The sequence below is a fragment of the Gambusia affinis genome, linkage group LG06 (assembly GCF_019740435.1).
Source record: "Gambusia affinis linkage group LG06, SWU_Gaff_1.0, whole genome shotgun sequence".
NCBI lineage: Eukaryota > Metazoa > Chordata > Actinopteri > Cyprinodontiformes > Poeciliidae > Gambusia > Gambusia affinis.
In genome coordinates this window covers 15,355,850-15,371,973 of record NC_057873.1, presented here as the reverse complement: position 1 = coordinate 15,371,973, position 16,124 = coordinate 15,355,850, and the positions used below count along the sequence as shown (strand labels likewise).

At 38.2% G+C, this 16,124-nt stretch overlaps 2 protein-coding genes across 4 annotated transcripts in view; one reads left to right on the top strand and one right to left on the bottom strand.

Moving 5' to 3' along the window:
- The window catches only part of veph1 (ventricular zone expressed PH domain-containing 1), a 63,806-nt gene extending 60,271 nt beyond the window's left edge, over window positions 1-3,535 (top strand). For all 3 annotated transcript variants that reach the window (XM_044118434.1, XM_044118433.1, XM_044118435.1), the window contains one exon: window positions 61-3,535. In XM_044118434.1, coding sequence (XP_043974369.1) covers window positions 61-196 — 136 coding nt within the window. In that variant the 3' untranslated portion in view covers window positions 197-3,535. The remainder of the gene's footprint in view (window positions 1-60) is intronic.
- A 2,443-nt stretch (window positions 3,536-5,978) lies between these two features.
- On the bottom strand, window positions 5,979-14,868 carry ccnl1a (cyclin L1a). Its single transcript, XM_044118432.1, has 10 exons — window positions 14,506-14,868; window positions 14,211-14,285; window positions 13,218-13,327; window positions 11,384-11,504; window positions 11,129-11,193; window positions 8,830-8,929; window positions 8,615-8,719; window positions 7,891-8,141; window positions 7,689-7,787; window positions 5,979-7,575 (listed from the first exon to the last, which is right to left on the bottom strand). Exons 1-10 carry the CDS (start codon window positions 14,746-14,748, stop codon window positions 7,128-7,130), a joined length of 1,617 nt encoding a protein of 538 aa, XP_043974367.1. The 5' UTR covers window positions 14,749-14,868; the 3' UTR covers window positions 5,979-7,127.
- Window positions 14,869-16,124: the final 1,256 nt, after the last annotated feature.

Sequence of the window (16,124 nt, the reverse complement as noted above, 5' to 3'; positions counted from 1 at the left end):
TCCTTTCCATCGGAGCATGTTCTTCTTCTTTTTTCGGTTTATGCATAACCAAATGGACAGAGAAGAAATAGAAACAATCACTACTGATAACTTGAGGAAGTGGGCGAAGAGCCAAGTTGGTTGGTGTGAAGTGGATCGTCTAAACAACAAGGTTTCTGTCCCTTCTTGGGCCTCCAATGCTAGCTCTGATATGTAAACTCAGAGCAGGAAGGCTGTTTCCTGCAGATATTGTACAATAATTTTGAACAAAGATTAGCTATCTATTCCACATGTAGACGTCAATCCTGCTGATGATGGAACATTGACTTGTTTAACCCAGATTTGTTATGCAGTATTTGTAGTATATAAAATAAGAAACCAGCAAAAATAGGCTGTATGTATTGCTAGCTTGAAGTATCGATCCATTTTTACAGCACTGTACCTACTGTTACCTGTGGGCAAGATCTGTTTGTATGTTACACACATTCATCAGTGATCACACGCAAAATACAAAATCCTGTAGTATCTATAAATGACTCAGATAAAACAACATAGAAATTCTCATTTTTGCTCTATTTTACTTTGAGATAAATAGTGGGTACAATGTAAAAAAAAAATGCTTTGAAGCTGATTTAGATTTGATGATTTTATACATCTTTTTATGTCGACACATTAAACTTACAAAGTACAATGACATATTACAAAATCGGTGGAGTCAGCTAAAGACTTAAGCTAACTTTTGGCTAGCCTTTAATATGCATTCCTTTTTCCAAGACGTCAAAGTATTTTATGACCGATTTTTTTATGTGCAACTTTTACGTGCCTAGATGGCCTAAATAATTCTGCATCCCAGATTTTCATTGCAGTTCATTTTTATCACCTACTTTTCTTTCTGTTGAAGTTCTTGAAGTAATGTTTCTCATAAGAGAAGTGGCTGGAAATTCAAATGGTCCAAGTATCTCCTTTTACAATCTTGTTGTGTTTTCCTAGTAGGTTTTTTTTTTTATCTTTCCATAGGAGAAATGTACTCTTGAAATTTACTTCATATTTTACAAAGAACTCATTTAGCTCATAGAGTGCTCCATTGTGAAATCCAGACCAGAAAACATTAAGAAAACAATGAAGTTTCATCTCATATCTGCTTTGATAACTGGGATTTTGAAGATTTTATTTAATATTAAATATAAGACACCAATAGATATTATTTCATAAATTCATCTCTTATTTTGATTTGGTCGGGGTTAATAAAATAAAAATATTTGGAAAATAACTTATAACTATTGTTTACCTGTAATTTGAGTTACAGATACAGTATGGAGGGTAGACTGGGGCAAAATAAGTAATGGTGGGGTATGAAATGAGGGGCACAAATTGGCAAAGAAGTGAACCGCTCCAGATCCATCTAAAACCAAATGAAGAGCACCAAAACCAAATGTCTAACAAAATGTATCACCCTTTAATCTGTTTGTTGGCTTTTGGTCAAAAAATGTTGTTTTTCATTCTGTTATTTTAATTTGAAAAATCTATTTTCTTGAGGGGTGATTTAACTACTAGACCCAGAACTTCCAGCTTTTCCCAGGATGTTAGTTTCCTTCTGACTCCTAGCTGCTTTTTTGTGTCACCACTGTGAGGTTCACTGTGAGTCTCTTGATTAGCCATTGATTATGTAAGCGAGGGGTCATAGTACAGAAAAACACAGAAAAACACACTAAAACCACTGATGGGGAGTAAGTATTTTGCGGACTATAAACCGCTATTTTTTTCCCACGCTTTGAACCATGCAGTTTATAATCCGGTGCGGCTTTTCTGTGGATTTTTCTTCAACCACCAGGGGGCTCTTTAGCAGGAAGACAAAATTGGAAATAAAAGAAGAAAGCCCTAATTTTCTTTTAGAACAAGTACATGCTAGCATCAGGCACGATGGAGAAATTTCTTCAAACTCATCAAGGAAACAACACGAAGAAAAAGATGCGTGTTTAAGTTGAAGGCTGTCGATCTAGCAGTACAGGAGGGAGACAGATCCTCTGCATGTAAGCTCGGCTTGAATGAATCCATGGTTCGGTGTTGGAGACGGGCGCAGCCCTCTGCTGTGTCCATGTGGAAACCCGGAGCGGGGGAGATACCAGCGGCTTATAGCCCGGTGCGGCTTATATAAATGTAGTTTCCAGTTGTTGTTTTTTTGTTTTGTTTTTTATTATTTGTAGGTGCGGCTTATCGTGAGGTGCTCTCTATAGTTGACCTTAAAGGTATAAAGAGTCGTTACAAAGTCCGCTATGCTGTATCAAAGTTTAACAAGATTTTGAATTCGTTCCCTTTTTTCACTTTAGACAAGCGAAAAAATGTTTATGAGTTAACTCTGGAACGGAACAAGAGACACTTCATAGTAAAATGGAGTTTGTAACATGTCTAGACTTTTATTGATTAAAAGTCCCAAAGTAACCAGTGAACAAACATCACCGCAACAGCAGCATAACTGAGTTGTGGTTGTTTTGATTGTGCATCTGAGCAGAAAAATGTTAAAACCTGAAATATTACTTTGAGCAGAGGAATTTAGTCTCTTTTCCGCTGAAGATGGCTAAAAACAGACACTATATATTTTAAATGAGTTACAGTTCATACGCCCATACACACTAGTGAGTAGGAAAACAATGCTACCAAATCACCTTTCTTTATATTTAAGAACTACAGTATTTCCGGTTCAGGTAAACAGGACTGTTGTGTTTTGACATATTTTTGATGTGTCAACATGCTGTCATGAAAATGCTAAATGTTAGAGACATCTTTCAAAAGGTCATGTCAGTGTAATATTGTATTCTTGTATTTTTACGGTTGAAATTGCTGACCAGATAAAATTGAATCACCTCCCTGCAGTCGTCTCTTGTTTGTATGAACACTTTGTCCCGAAATGGTCACATCTGCTTCAGTGTTCTGTACCATTCTTAGTCAAGATCAAGGTAAGCCGATTTAGGTAACCTCTGCTCCCTAAAAGTAAGGTTCAGCTGCTCTGTGTATGGATTTAGTAATGTTTGAAATTAAAAGTGGGATAATGGAGCATGAACCCTCTGTCAACCATGTGGGGTTTCCAAATCCATGGGCAGCTGCTTGTTTCATTTGACCACAAAACTCTTAAAGGCAGCTCTGTAGCCTCTCCCTCGTGTCCGTCAGTCCGTTCCACACATAGTTCATTTATGTCTCATGCTGGAGAATAGTATGACGCTGCTTTCCAAAGATATAAAGCTCAATGTCCAGCTCAATTTAAACAAACACTGTGAAGATGATTCATACAGGTTGTCTGAATGTTTCAATTAATTCCCTTCAACCTTGTGGAATATGAATCATATTTATTTTTTCTTCCTTTTTGATGTTTGATTAAATTTGATTTTGATGAAAGGTCAGTATTTATTATGTGTTTTTAAGGCCTCAAACAATGAATGACGGATGAAATGTTGTCTCCTCCTCTGTCTTACTGTTCTTTCCCTGGTTTTATAACTATTAAATTCAAATGAATACATACAAATGAAAGCTGTATTGACAATAAAATAGTATTGTTTTGTGGGAGTAATCCTTGTCTTGTTGCAGCCGCAGCATGTGCAGCAAATGGATTTGTACAATCAGCAAGCTAAAGGAATCAGTTCAGCCTCTGACATTGGGCTTCTCATAAGGGCTTATTTTTGGTCACTTGGGAAAAAAAGGGGCAGCGGGAAGTACGATGGTTATGTATTCTAATGATATTAGAAATATAGCGATTTCTATGAAAAAACGAATGGTGAAAAATAGTTTAGAAAATTAGACAAAATCTAAAGCAAAATAACCAAATAGAGAATGGATTTACATTCAACATTATTTACATGGAGCACATCCTGGACTCAGTATTATTAAGAACAGTCAACTTTGAAGTCAAAGTGGGAAGTGTGCAAACTCCACTCAGGTTGGCTCCACACCAGCAGCAGTTTGCACACTCCGATCACACAGTGGAAAATGAGTAACGTGGGTCGGTCTGATTAACAAGTTCTCATTATGCTTGACATGTTTGACAACTGGTTTGTCGTAAAGGAAAAGCAAAGCAAAGATAGACCAACTCAAGCAGATGACTCAGTGAGATGGAAGCACCTAATGGAACAAGTGGCAGTGATTGATGGTTGTATGACTAAACGTTTTACAGCTGCTAGCAATTTGGAATAAATCTTTCTTTGAAAAAAAAATAAATAAATCTTTTAAACTAGTGTTGAAATTAGTAATCCCTAAATATTTCTACTGCAGCCAGATGTGTATTCTAGTCATTTCTGCCCATAAACGTGACGTAGACACTGAAACATGTCGCCCTTCCTTTAGTGTATAGTTTGACCTTGAGAATAAGGTCAGTCTTTATGTGAATTCTCTCAATCATAGATTATTACTTCAGTCACAAGACGACCAGACAGATACTTGACATCATGTTAGCATCTAAACATGTCAGTTTCAGGGAAACTGAACAAATCTCTTGGCTCCTTTTTTTTCTTTTCTTTTTTTTTTTTTTTTGAATTTATGTTCATTTTGTTCCTATTTTTGTTCCTTGGCTGAGCATTTTTATAGCTGCAGTGACACGCGAGTAATATGAGATACTGATCTCCACAGGCTTGATGATATCATGAAAAAGTTCTCTATTAGAAAGTAACGTCCCAAAACCTCTAGACGCTGCTGTGAGATTTCTGTATTTCTGAAAACATCCATTTAACAATTTTCTGTGCAGCTCAGTGGTTTTGTTTCTTCTCTTCACACAGTAAAACATAAAATACAGCATCTCATTAAATTGGAGTTCACTTGTTTTGTCAAATTACCTCGAGAGGAGAGACTCATACTTATTGATTACACACAGTGATGTGTTTCAAGTTTTGATGACTAGAGCTCAGAGCTATTGAAACCCAAAATCAGAGTCTCTAAAGGTTTGAATGTCACAAAAAGATGAGATCCAGTGATTTGGGTTGCAATAAAATCTGCTGATGTTGGTGCAGTGTGTGTGTTTTTACTACCAGGACATTTGAGAACACATCATGTTTTACTCTATTGGCAAACATTATGGAGAGGTTGGTTTAATTTTCAGCAGGATTCAGCATCTGCTCACTAATACGTGCTTTACTGACCGTATCACTGGTGCAAGTGCTTGCTGCCCAATCAGCATACTATTGATTCTTTTAAACCTCACTGAGAATCTATGGAGTATTGTCAAGAGGAGGATGAGAGACAAAACATCCAACCATGAAGACTACTCTCAAAGCAGACTGGTCTTCGTTAACACCTCAGCAGAGCCACAGGCTTATCACGTCCATGTTCCACGGCACTGATTCAGTAATTCATGTAAAAGGAGCCCAAGTGCTAACTGCTTATACTGACATCATTTTCAGGATGTCAAAATTTCTGTATTGAAATTCCTTTTTTATTGATGTATAAGTTTTAAGTTTTCTCTGACTGAATGTTTAGCTTTTATTAACCATACAAAAATATTACCCCTTGCATGCATTACTCTGTAATTAATCAAGTTTCACTTTTGAATTAAGGTAATCGATTTTGACGTAGCTGTCAACGTCTCCCAGGTCAACATTTAGGTCAGACTGACAGGGAAATTACAACTCATTGTAAATTTTGATTTTAGTTTTCTGCAGTCAGATTTCACTCTGTTGGAGGTACTGGAATCATCTAATATAATTTGCGGTACATAATCTTAATACGAGGAAACTAAGTCACTTTTCCTTTTCAAAATTGATGCTATTGAAACATGCAAAGAACATAGCTATTCTAAAACTATATCGCCCTCTGGTGGACAAAAAAAGCAGATATCTTTTTTTTTTAAAGGATATCTGACTAATTTAGGTTAGTACCAAACGGAACATTTGACTTTAGTCATTTCAAAAAGCCAAAACTGTATTTAGAAGTCTGATTGTACAACCTTACATCATCAAAATTCACCTAAACCATGCAGGGACTTTTATATTTAAAAAAAAATAATACATTGCCAGTGTCAATTTGTTCTTGAGTTCTTTATTAAGGACTAACCCAACAAAAAGACCATAGGTCAGTGGCATTCCTCATTTATTAATGAATAAAAATTGGACATGAAGACATGCACACTAAAAACCAGTGCAACAAACTGACAACCCTAAAATATATTTTAATTGTCTGCTTTTCCTGCTTGGACAGAGCAAGAAAAATGAAAGTCACCAGTATTTTTTTTAGACAAACCTTTCCAATAAAAAACATTTAAAAAAAAAAAAAAAAAAAAACAACTTCCCACTAGTCCTGCAATGTGCAAACTTATTGATCTTTCCTAAATAACATTTACTTTACATTTACTCATTCAATCCCTCCACTGAACAGGTCGCTTCTATAAATCAAAGCGTTCACATTCCGTCAGTAGATATCAAAGCTTTACACTGTAAATAAATCTGTTTTTTTTTCCAAAAATGTGTAACTTTACATATAAAACTAAAAACAAGATTAGGGCTAGGTAGTCGGGCAGGGGTGCACTCATTGGTGAGACAAGAAGAAAACACAGGCAGATAAAGAGAGGCCGGAGGCTGAGGTCACGCTGCTGCCCTCATCTACATGAGGTCCACTCCAGCAGGTCAACCAACAATCACCACTTCATGCTGGAGTTCACTGCTGCACTTTGGGCTTTCCACACGACAGGCTGACTTTGACAGAGTTGGGTACTCAGGATATCTGTCCATGCAGATGCTGCATTTAGAACCCAGACAGGTTAAGAATTTTAGGACTTCGGACCAGAAGAAACGTCATCAACGGTTTCTTTATACCTTTGTTGAATTTAAATGATAATAAACCAATAAAAAAAATAAAATAAATAAAAACCTGAACGCAGAAACATGACTTATTTGTTAAAGGATGTAATATTTCAAAACTTCAAATTTGACATGTTCTCCCAGTCATGGTACACTTATTTAATTGCATCATTTGGCGACGGTTTCCCTCCCACCGAAGAATTTTATGCAACAAACAGTAACCTTTTGATTATTGGGTTTACAATTTGCAAATATTCTATTTCCCGACATGGATATTAAATTAACATTACCATAATTAAGAAAATGTGTCCAACTGGTTTGATTTGTGTCAAACATTGGTGACCATCAGCCCCAGGGCTCGTCTCCATGTGTCTCTCAGCGCCGGTGGCGGCTGTGTCCTGAGTGTCCACCACTGCCATGGTGTTTGCTCTTGTGGCTGCGATCCCTGTCCCTTTCGTAGGACCGAGACCTCTCCCTCCGGTCGCGATGTCCGCTTCCCCGCTCATGTTTGTGTTTCTTTGAAGAGAAATCAAAAGAGCGATCTCTCTCTCTGTCCCGTTCCCGCTCTCTGTCCCTGTCCGCTTTGACTGGAGTGTGGGATCGAGACCGGGTGCGCTTCCTCTTGTGACCAGAACCACCACCCCCGCTGTTGCTGTGACGCCCGCTGAGTTTGGAGTCGCTGTTACCGTGGTGACTGGACTTCGACTTGAGATGAGGGAGAAGGGGTGAGGGCGGGTGTCGATGAGGCAACGGGCTGCGACTGTGAGAGCGCGAGCGTGACCGAGAGCTGTATGTCCCTGAGCGACTGCGTCTGCTGTTGTAACTGGAAGCAGAAAGACATTTATCTACAGTTAAAGTTTTAATCAGATACAATAAACACAACTTACATGTGTGGACATGAACAAGAATGGTTGTGAAGGCCGAAATAAAACTTACTGTCTGCGATGAGAGGGAGATCTGGACCGTGATCGTGTTCTTGAACGGGAACGACTTCCACTCCTACTGGTCCTGCCGATCTTTACCTCCTTCCTCAGCCTGGAGAACAAACAGATTGATCAGTAAAAGTAAAAATATATCACTAAATGAAGCAAACAAAGAAATATTAAGACCCTTGGCATAAACCTGTTAAGTTTCTTACCCATTATGTGGACTCTTGTTGACCTGAGTGCGGCTGTCGGGCTCCTTCTTTACTGGTTTCATAGTCTGGGGGTTTGGGGATTTCTCCTCCACCTTCACCATGGGGGAGCAGGGCTTGGAGGCCGGAGAGAAGCCGCCTATGCCAGAGAGCGCCGGCGTTCCATCTGGGTTCAGGCCCTTCGCCTTCAGCTTGGCCTCTGCCAAGAACACCTTCCGTCGCTCCACCTCCTTCTCAAGCTGTTCATAATTAGGCTAAAAAGGAAAAAGTTCAATTTACTAAAAGCCAAAATGTCAAATTGCAGCATTCTTCACATTATAAATCATGAAATGTTTAGTGAGTTTTTTAGGCCTGTTTCCACAAAGGCAAGGATTCAGGGGATGGGAGAAAAAATGAAGGGGGGAAAAAACTAAAGGATAAATGGATGAATGAATAATGGGGATCGATGGACAGCATTCAGACAGTAAAAAACTGCCTAAATAAAAGAATCTTGTACAGGAACCCTGCAAGATTTTAGAGCAGTGATTTCTGCCATCTGTAGCCATGTCTCCTTAAACTGCTTCGGTTTCTGCATGGGCTTATCTGCAGGGATTGTAATAGCATACGTCAAACTTTACTTCAATTAAATAAACACAGATTTAAGGAGACATTTGCAGCAATATCCTAAAAGGTTCTTGTAGTTCAAAACAAACCACCAGATTACCATAACACATTTCACAACAATTACCTTCTTCCTGGTGTAGAGTTTCAGGGTAGTAATGCAGATTTCTTTAATCTCCTCTTCAGTAGCTCCAAAAAGTAGATACCAATGCGGTCTGTTTGGCAGGGGAATCTGGGAAAACATGCGCACAGTTCAATAAACCTTCGTACCGTGCTGTGAATTATTCATCATTTCTGTGATGGGGTTTGGAGTAAAAGCTTTTAGATCGCATGTTCTCTCACCTGCAGAGCTCGGGCAGCGAGGTACATGCAGGCACAGGCGATGGTTTCAGGCTGGAACCTCACAAACACGTTTGTCCTCAAGCTGTCATTCATGTAGTTCCTAAAGGGACAAACAGAACACACAGACAAAAACATAGCATCGTCGCTACACAAACCAAACTGTCAACCAATCATGCAGCACCAAACAACAACTTCATACTAAATATCAATTTGCAACATTTATCTCTACTGCCGACATATAATCTGATTTTATATATATATAAAAATCTGTAAAATTTATAAACTCTAGAATCTGCAGTTCAAGCATGACTGGATGCAAGTATTTCAGCAGACTTGCAAAATTTAATTGTATCTCACTGATGCCATATAAAAATAATTACCCTGACGCAGGAGCACAGAAGATAACATTTTTACTTTAGTTTTAAAATAACTGACAATATTAAATTAAGAATCTCTTTATTGTTGCGTTTAACTTTGTCCGTTTCTCTCCGGGGCATCCGTGGAGCTGCTGCATGTCACAGAAAGAATGAAAACAAGACTGATGACCATCCAAGAAATTGTGACTTTCCTGGGTGTTTGATGATGATGATGGAGACAAACACATGCTCTCTAAGAAGGGAGACATGCAAACACAATGAAGAAAAAAAGAAAAAAAAAGCTAGTTTCACTTTCAGATGGTTGGATCTGAAAGAAAAAAGCATGATGTGTGCATGGAGGCATGCGGGGGGAAAACTTATGATTCAGAAGCGCTGTTATGTACTCAAATGAGGAGACTTAAGTTTTTTACCATCATGTTGATTTATGTGGATTTAGGGTAGATTGTTAAAACCATGTCTTGCTTCAGTGAATGATTTCAAGCAAAGAACTGAAATGAACTCCTATAGGTGATAACCGCCAGCATCCACTTCACTTTGTGGAAATAGGGTTAGGGTCCATCTACATGTATTTGGAATCTTAGCAAAATGCACCATGTGCCAGGAGTCTGTCTAGAACAATGATTTGGGATATGGAAGAGTCGACATTGCTTGGAATGTGACTTAGGCATACTAATGATGGAATTAGGTGGAAACTTTTAATAAAAAATGATGGATAAAATCTTTCAGTAATCCTAATCTAACCAAATGAAACCACAAAGAATCTATACCTCAACTAATTGCGAGTCAATACGACTGTAAAGCTCTTATATTATGAGCATCAAAATGATGTCCTTTTTTCTAAGCTATATAAAACTTGCTCTTCCTTAAGTGGTCAAACCTATCCTTCCTTCAAACCTGCCTTTACAAACTGACCAGTGTGAAAATACTTCTAGCACTACTACAGAAAACACATGGCCGTTCGATTCTGTTTGCTGCGAGGATGAGACGGGTCCTTGAAGCCAAAACCCGAGAACCGGATCAGCCTGTAAAACAGACACATGTCTGGACACCATGTCAGTGGGGGACAAGACACAGTATTCTACTGGTAAATGTAACAAACAGGCAGGTAATGTGGCCAATAGAAACTAAATTCTGTTCTGACTGAGTTTACTTCATTTCTAAATGCAAGTAAACTAGAACAAGATAACCTATTTGTAACTACTTGGAAAGAGAGCTATTACACTTGAGAATCTGTGTAGCAAGACCAAAAAATACAAATCCTTTTGGACACCCAAGAGAAAACAAGACGATGCTGGCTGTTGGGAAAGGCCCGCCCGCCCCCTTCAGTGAATCTTGCACTGGGACTGGCTGTCAGGAGAGGGGCAGCCAGCCAAAAGGGGGAGCTTCCTGAGGTCATGTGGTTGGAGGAGGCAGAGTTCAGAGGTTCTTTATGTGACTTACCAGCATGGACTACCCTTTAATCAAAGAGTAGAGAGAAAGGACAAAGTTAAACCAAGTTCCCTGGGCACTGGGAAATAAACACTCTCACATGTAAGGGCAGATTAGAAAGTGAGGCAATTAGCACGTTTGCAGTACAAGAACTTGCTAAACCTCCCAAAAATGAGCAAATCACATAAGAATAAATAGAAAATAACAGTTGGAAGGATTTAATGGAAGTGATGAAGTGTAACTCTCAGACCTGGGCAAAACTAACATTGAAAGGGGTTCAAATGTGCACCTCTTCCACATGAGGACTTTAATATAATTTTACTGGCATGTGGGGCTGTTTGGCTTTTATGAGGAGCATCTGAATATGCCAGAAATTTCAACCATTTGAAAGTAATTCAGCTCCACCTTAAGCCCAGGTCTGCCAGCACTTCTTACAGTTTTGACTAATGTTGCTGCTGTGGGGAACTTGGTTAAGGACCTGTACATGAACTTACCAGGCCGTTTGGACTAGTGTCTGGTTCTTCTCACATTCCAGGAACTGAAGGTACATAACGACGATCTGGAATCACATATAGATTATGCGTTAACAGAACAATCTGCTGCTCAAACACAAAACTGAGAAAATGTAAATGGCCTAATGCGGTTCTTACTTCTACCATATGTGGAAAAATTTAAAACAGAAGCTGTCTACCTGAATGAAAATAAATTGCCCCAACATTGCATAAAAAGAATCTTGTTTTTTAACTCACCTTGTGCGGATGCTTGACATGAACACAGAAGCCCAACTCCTTCAAGACTCGACGTTCCGCTTTGATGACTTGGTTTTTGGTATTTATGTAGTTCTGATCAAGTATCAATGGACTTGGAGTCCTATTTCATAAAAAATTAAAAATCAAACAGTGGTTCCCCTTTCACTATAAATGTATGAAGGAGAAAGTGCCCTTTTGAATTCTTGCACTTTTTTCCCCCCTTGCCAACCAACTTTAAGCAACAAGTTACACTGTTTGCATGCCTAACAGTGTGCTGGGGGCTTGTGGACTCTTGTGGTTCCAGTGAAAGCTTGGAGGATTGTCCCTGACATGATCATCCCAAACCATCGCTTCAACAGAAATATCAACCTCAACTATAATCAGTGATTTTAAGGCAGAAAAACATTTCCAAAATAGAACGAGAATCTCACCAAAGGAAAATCTACCAACCAGTCAATTAGAAATACTCCTTGCTAATAAATGTTCACTGATGTGTATTGGACAACCCACGCTAAGGGATTCATCAGTTCTATTTGGATTAAAACACAGATATAGAAGTGATGGAAACATACTAAGATCTTACTTTAAGCAAAAACTGTAAAAAGAAAAATTGGTGTATTCTGATTTAAACAGATATTTCTCCTCAATTTCTAATGTCACAAAAATTGCTATAAAATGACTCCTGAAATTTAAATTATGATCAGTAAAGCAACAGTGCCATGCCATTGAACACTACTTTTCATAAGGATGTTTTGATGTCAGAGAAAAAAATAAATAAATAACCAACAGAAAACTAATGCTACACTTAGACATGCAAGGCAAATATATATTCAGAAAATTGAAATCTATTAAACCAAATAAAAATGAGCATTAAAAAGTAGCACTAGGAGTCTCTCAATGACTGTTACCTCTTAAGGATTTGAAATTATAGTGGCGAAGAAAAAAATAATTAAATTCATTGAACTGCATGCACTTTAAGGCAAAAAAAAAGAAAAAAAAGACTAGCATGGATTCCAAGGGATCAGTTAAAAACAAGGAGATATTTCTGTAGAAGCCATGGGTTATAGAAGATGAATGAACTTGTGTTTTTTTTTTTTGGACAATCAAAAATGCATGGTGAGAAGCGGTCAGAGAAGAAATCTACATTACCCCATGGTCCACAGCTTGACGGACAGAACCCCCAAGCTTAAGACTGAACCACAGGAGTCCTCAAGGTGCCCCACGGGCCAAGGACCTTCGGCCAACCTGCCATCCCCGATCCCAGTGCCCCGCGGTGGCTCAGACCATGGTAGTCTCCCACAGGTGGGGGCGGGATGGGCCTCGGGGGACGACAGAGACCCCCTCGCATCATGGTTGTCATGCCGACTGCTTCATCTTACGTACCATTCCACATCACCCAGGATTTGGTAAATGTAGCTGGTCGCTGTTAGTTGGTTGCAAGGGAAAAAAGAAGCCAAGTTAATGCCAAGGACTAGAATCGTGACATAAAGAAATGAGGCAAAGTATAAATGCCTCATCCTTTACAAAGCCAAATGTGTTTTTTTTTCTTTTTCAATTTTTGTTCTTTTTTTTTTTTTTTTCATTTTCCAATATCAACTTCAAAGGTCAAACTGATGTTACATGTAGACAATAACAGTTTGAAACTACCAGTGAGGCTGGAACTGAAAAGATTTAAGATGGTTTAGAGTGCATGGATAAACAGAAGGGCACTTTCACATTAAAAACAAATTGTGTAGACAACAATTCTACACCAAATAAATGCAGTGCAACATATTGTACATGTAACAAAAAGCTGAATCTACAAAAATGGTTAAGATTTCTGGCTGATACTTACTTTTTGCCTCTTAGCTGTCTGAGGTAATGAAAAACATTGATGACATCTCGTATTCGCCGTGGTGCTTCTTCAATCTTAGACGCCAAGTTGATACAAGCCATAGCAACAATCTGAAAGACAATAATGAAGCACAAATATTGGAAGGAAAATATATCTACTTTTCCCGATGCAACTTGTGAAGGTGTTTCAGAGACAGTTTCAGAACATGTTCAGATTGCAACTGAAGCAAGTTTTAACTCATTTACTTAAGGTTTTTTTTTTTTCTATAATCGATTTGCCAATCAAAGTTGAGCAAATTCCATAATTAGGAATTGAGAATATTTAGTTGGCAATCCCTAATGATATTCACAAGGTTTATAAATGGCTTGACCAACATATAACTAGTTAACATTATCATGCATTACTACTTGGACTCTTTCACCTGAAATTAACAATGTGCTTATTAGCATGAATGAGAATATAAATGTATTAACTTATGTCCATTTTCTGCATAATGAGTTTAAATGCCTAGCTGGTGCTTAATATCTATGTACCAATACTAAGCAGCATATCTGCCAGAAAGATGGCACAGGCTCTATATCTAAATGGGTTATAACATGTTAACAAAATGTGATCAGAAAATCAGCTTTGAAGCCTTACTGATGGCCACTAACCATTCTATTTTCAATGTTAAAATCGGCGCTATGTTGGACTCAAATTTAGCCGTCATGTGCAGTAACTAGAGTGCTTCTATATATCTATATCTCGGTACCTTAATTTTTAACTATTAGCTCATATTAATATAAAAAGAACGAGCCTAAATATTAACGTCACATATTTAAACTCAGCCCCTTTATTTAAGACTTTGAGATTCACTTTTTAGTCCTTACCTACAAGTATATTTCCGCTGTGCATTTCAAAAACCTTAAACAATATGGCTGCCGCTGAACGTCACTATAACGTTCAGTTGTCATCTCGGGAGGTTGAAGTACTCAGCAAATTGAATGAACTTACCTCGAAACTGTGTTTGACGAAGGATTTTGAGTAGAAGAAACGATGGAAAAGGACCTGTCCCGTTGCCATGGCCACCTGCGAGAAAAACATAGGCCATGTTATTATTACCAGGTCTTATGTAAACCTTCCTAACCTTGCACAATGGCCTGACGCCATTTTAATTCCACCACGCCAACGTCAAAAGGCTAAAGTTAGCAAGCTAATAACTAGGCCGCACCTTTAAAAACATGTCTTATTTCACATAAATACCGTCCATAAAAACATCCACTTAGTGGACTTAAATATATAATTGTACCTGGGGTAACCGGAGAAGAATACCCGCCGACTGAATCAGTTCACAGCCGAGGATACGGAGGTCGGTCTCGGTGTTCAGGTCGAGGCCGTCGAGCATAGACGGAGTTGGTGATAGCCTTTCCTCCGGTATCACCGAGTAGTCTATCGTAAGGTACACTTCCGAGTACACTTTGTCACCGATGAGAATGCCATCGTTGTTAGATGTGTTGGAAGATACAGAAAGAGGACCTGCGGCCATCTTCATCGGACACTCGGCTGTTAGCGGCTCACGCAGCCTTGAAAACCACCACGGCTGAGAAGCGAGACTGTGACAAAGCACTGTACGTCAGCGCCCTGCGGCGACGCAAACGTCTGTGCACATCCGCGATGGAAGAAAATAGTTTCTCAATGCTTAAGTGTCACTAACCCACAACTACTCCTAAACTAAGTGGCGAAATATAAACAAAAATAAATGTAAAAATAAATGCATTTAACAGTGTGCTTGAATTCAATTCTCCTCATCTGTTCTGCTAATTTGAAACAACTCAAGTCATTACATGACGTAAGTTTGAATACAATAAAATTATGCAGACTTAATCGACAGGCGCCCTTATTTGAACAAAAAGGTAATAAGGTATCAGGTATTTTTTCTTAAGTAAGATTTGAAAGTTTCACAATTATTACTGGCAGTTTAAGTTTTTAGACAGAACACACTCTTTATTTGAAACAGTTTTTTTTGTTTTTTTTAAACTGCTCACGACACATGGTTTCTTTATGGTTTTTGTTACGTCTTTTACGGGAAAGTACGGACTATTCACAGTTGCCGCTGGAACATATCCTTCCGCCAAGAAAACTGCGAATGGAAATAAAAATACTTTGAAATAACTAAATTACATTACCAATTAAGACATTGGAAATGTTAAAATTCACTTACTGTGAAATACTTGTACTGAGAAGCACACATTTAGCTTCTAAATAAGTGCTTTAATGTACGAGCAAGACAAATACAAATATTTATTGTGATCTCAATTTCAAGAATTTGGCCAAAACAACAACAAAAAAAAAAAAAGTTAGCAGTCCAGTTTCTTTGAGAGAACACGGTGTTCACTTTATTTTTATTTATTTTTTTGCCAAATTTAAATCTGACTTCCAGCAGTAATAGCCCACTAATGGACGATAGAGGGCAGCAGACACTAGAGAACTGCAGTTCAGATCGTTCTGAGCATTTTGAGGTGACCGAGTTTAATATATAAAATGTCAAGTTCTTTTTAAAAACAGCTATGCTTTATAACATTTAATGTCAATAATGGATTTTTCCACCCCAACATTTAGGGAATGTATGCCCTACATTGTAGGGGACTTAGCAAACAATAATATCAGTCTAAATAATACATGTAGCAATAAATCCATCTCTGAGAGCAATAGTCAAAGATAATATATTAGCTTTTGTGAGGTATGCTTCACAAAAAGCAAGAAACTAATTTAGATTATTTTTTAAACCTTTAAAGCGTCAAATGTTTTGCGAATCCTTTAACATTTTTTATCCGTTTTTTTTAAACGACAAATAATGTGGAACCAGCTGTATTTAGATTAGCGAGCGAGATATGGATTTTTTCCTTTTGATCGTGCATATAAGTAAGA

Bases quoted from the DNA above. Each gene is read 5' to 3' on its own strand.
- ccnl1a (XM_044118432.1), bottom strand. From the start codon at position 14,748: ATGAAGATGGCCGCAGGTCCTCTTTCTGTATCTTCCAACACATCTAAC. The intron at 14,286-14,505 runs GTACAATTATAT...TTTTTCTCGCAG, and splicing joins TTCTTCTCCGGTTACCCCAG to GTGGCCATGGCAACGGGACA. The intron at 11,194-11,383 runs GTGAGTTAAAAA...ATGTGATTCCAG, and splicing joins ATGTCAAGCATCCGCACAAG to ATCGTCGTTATGTACCTTCA.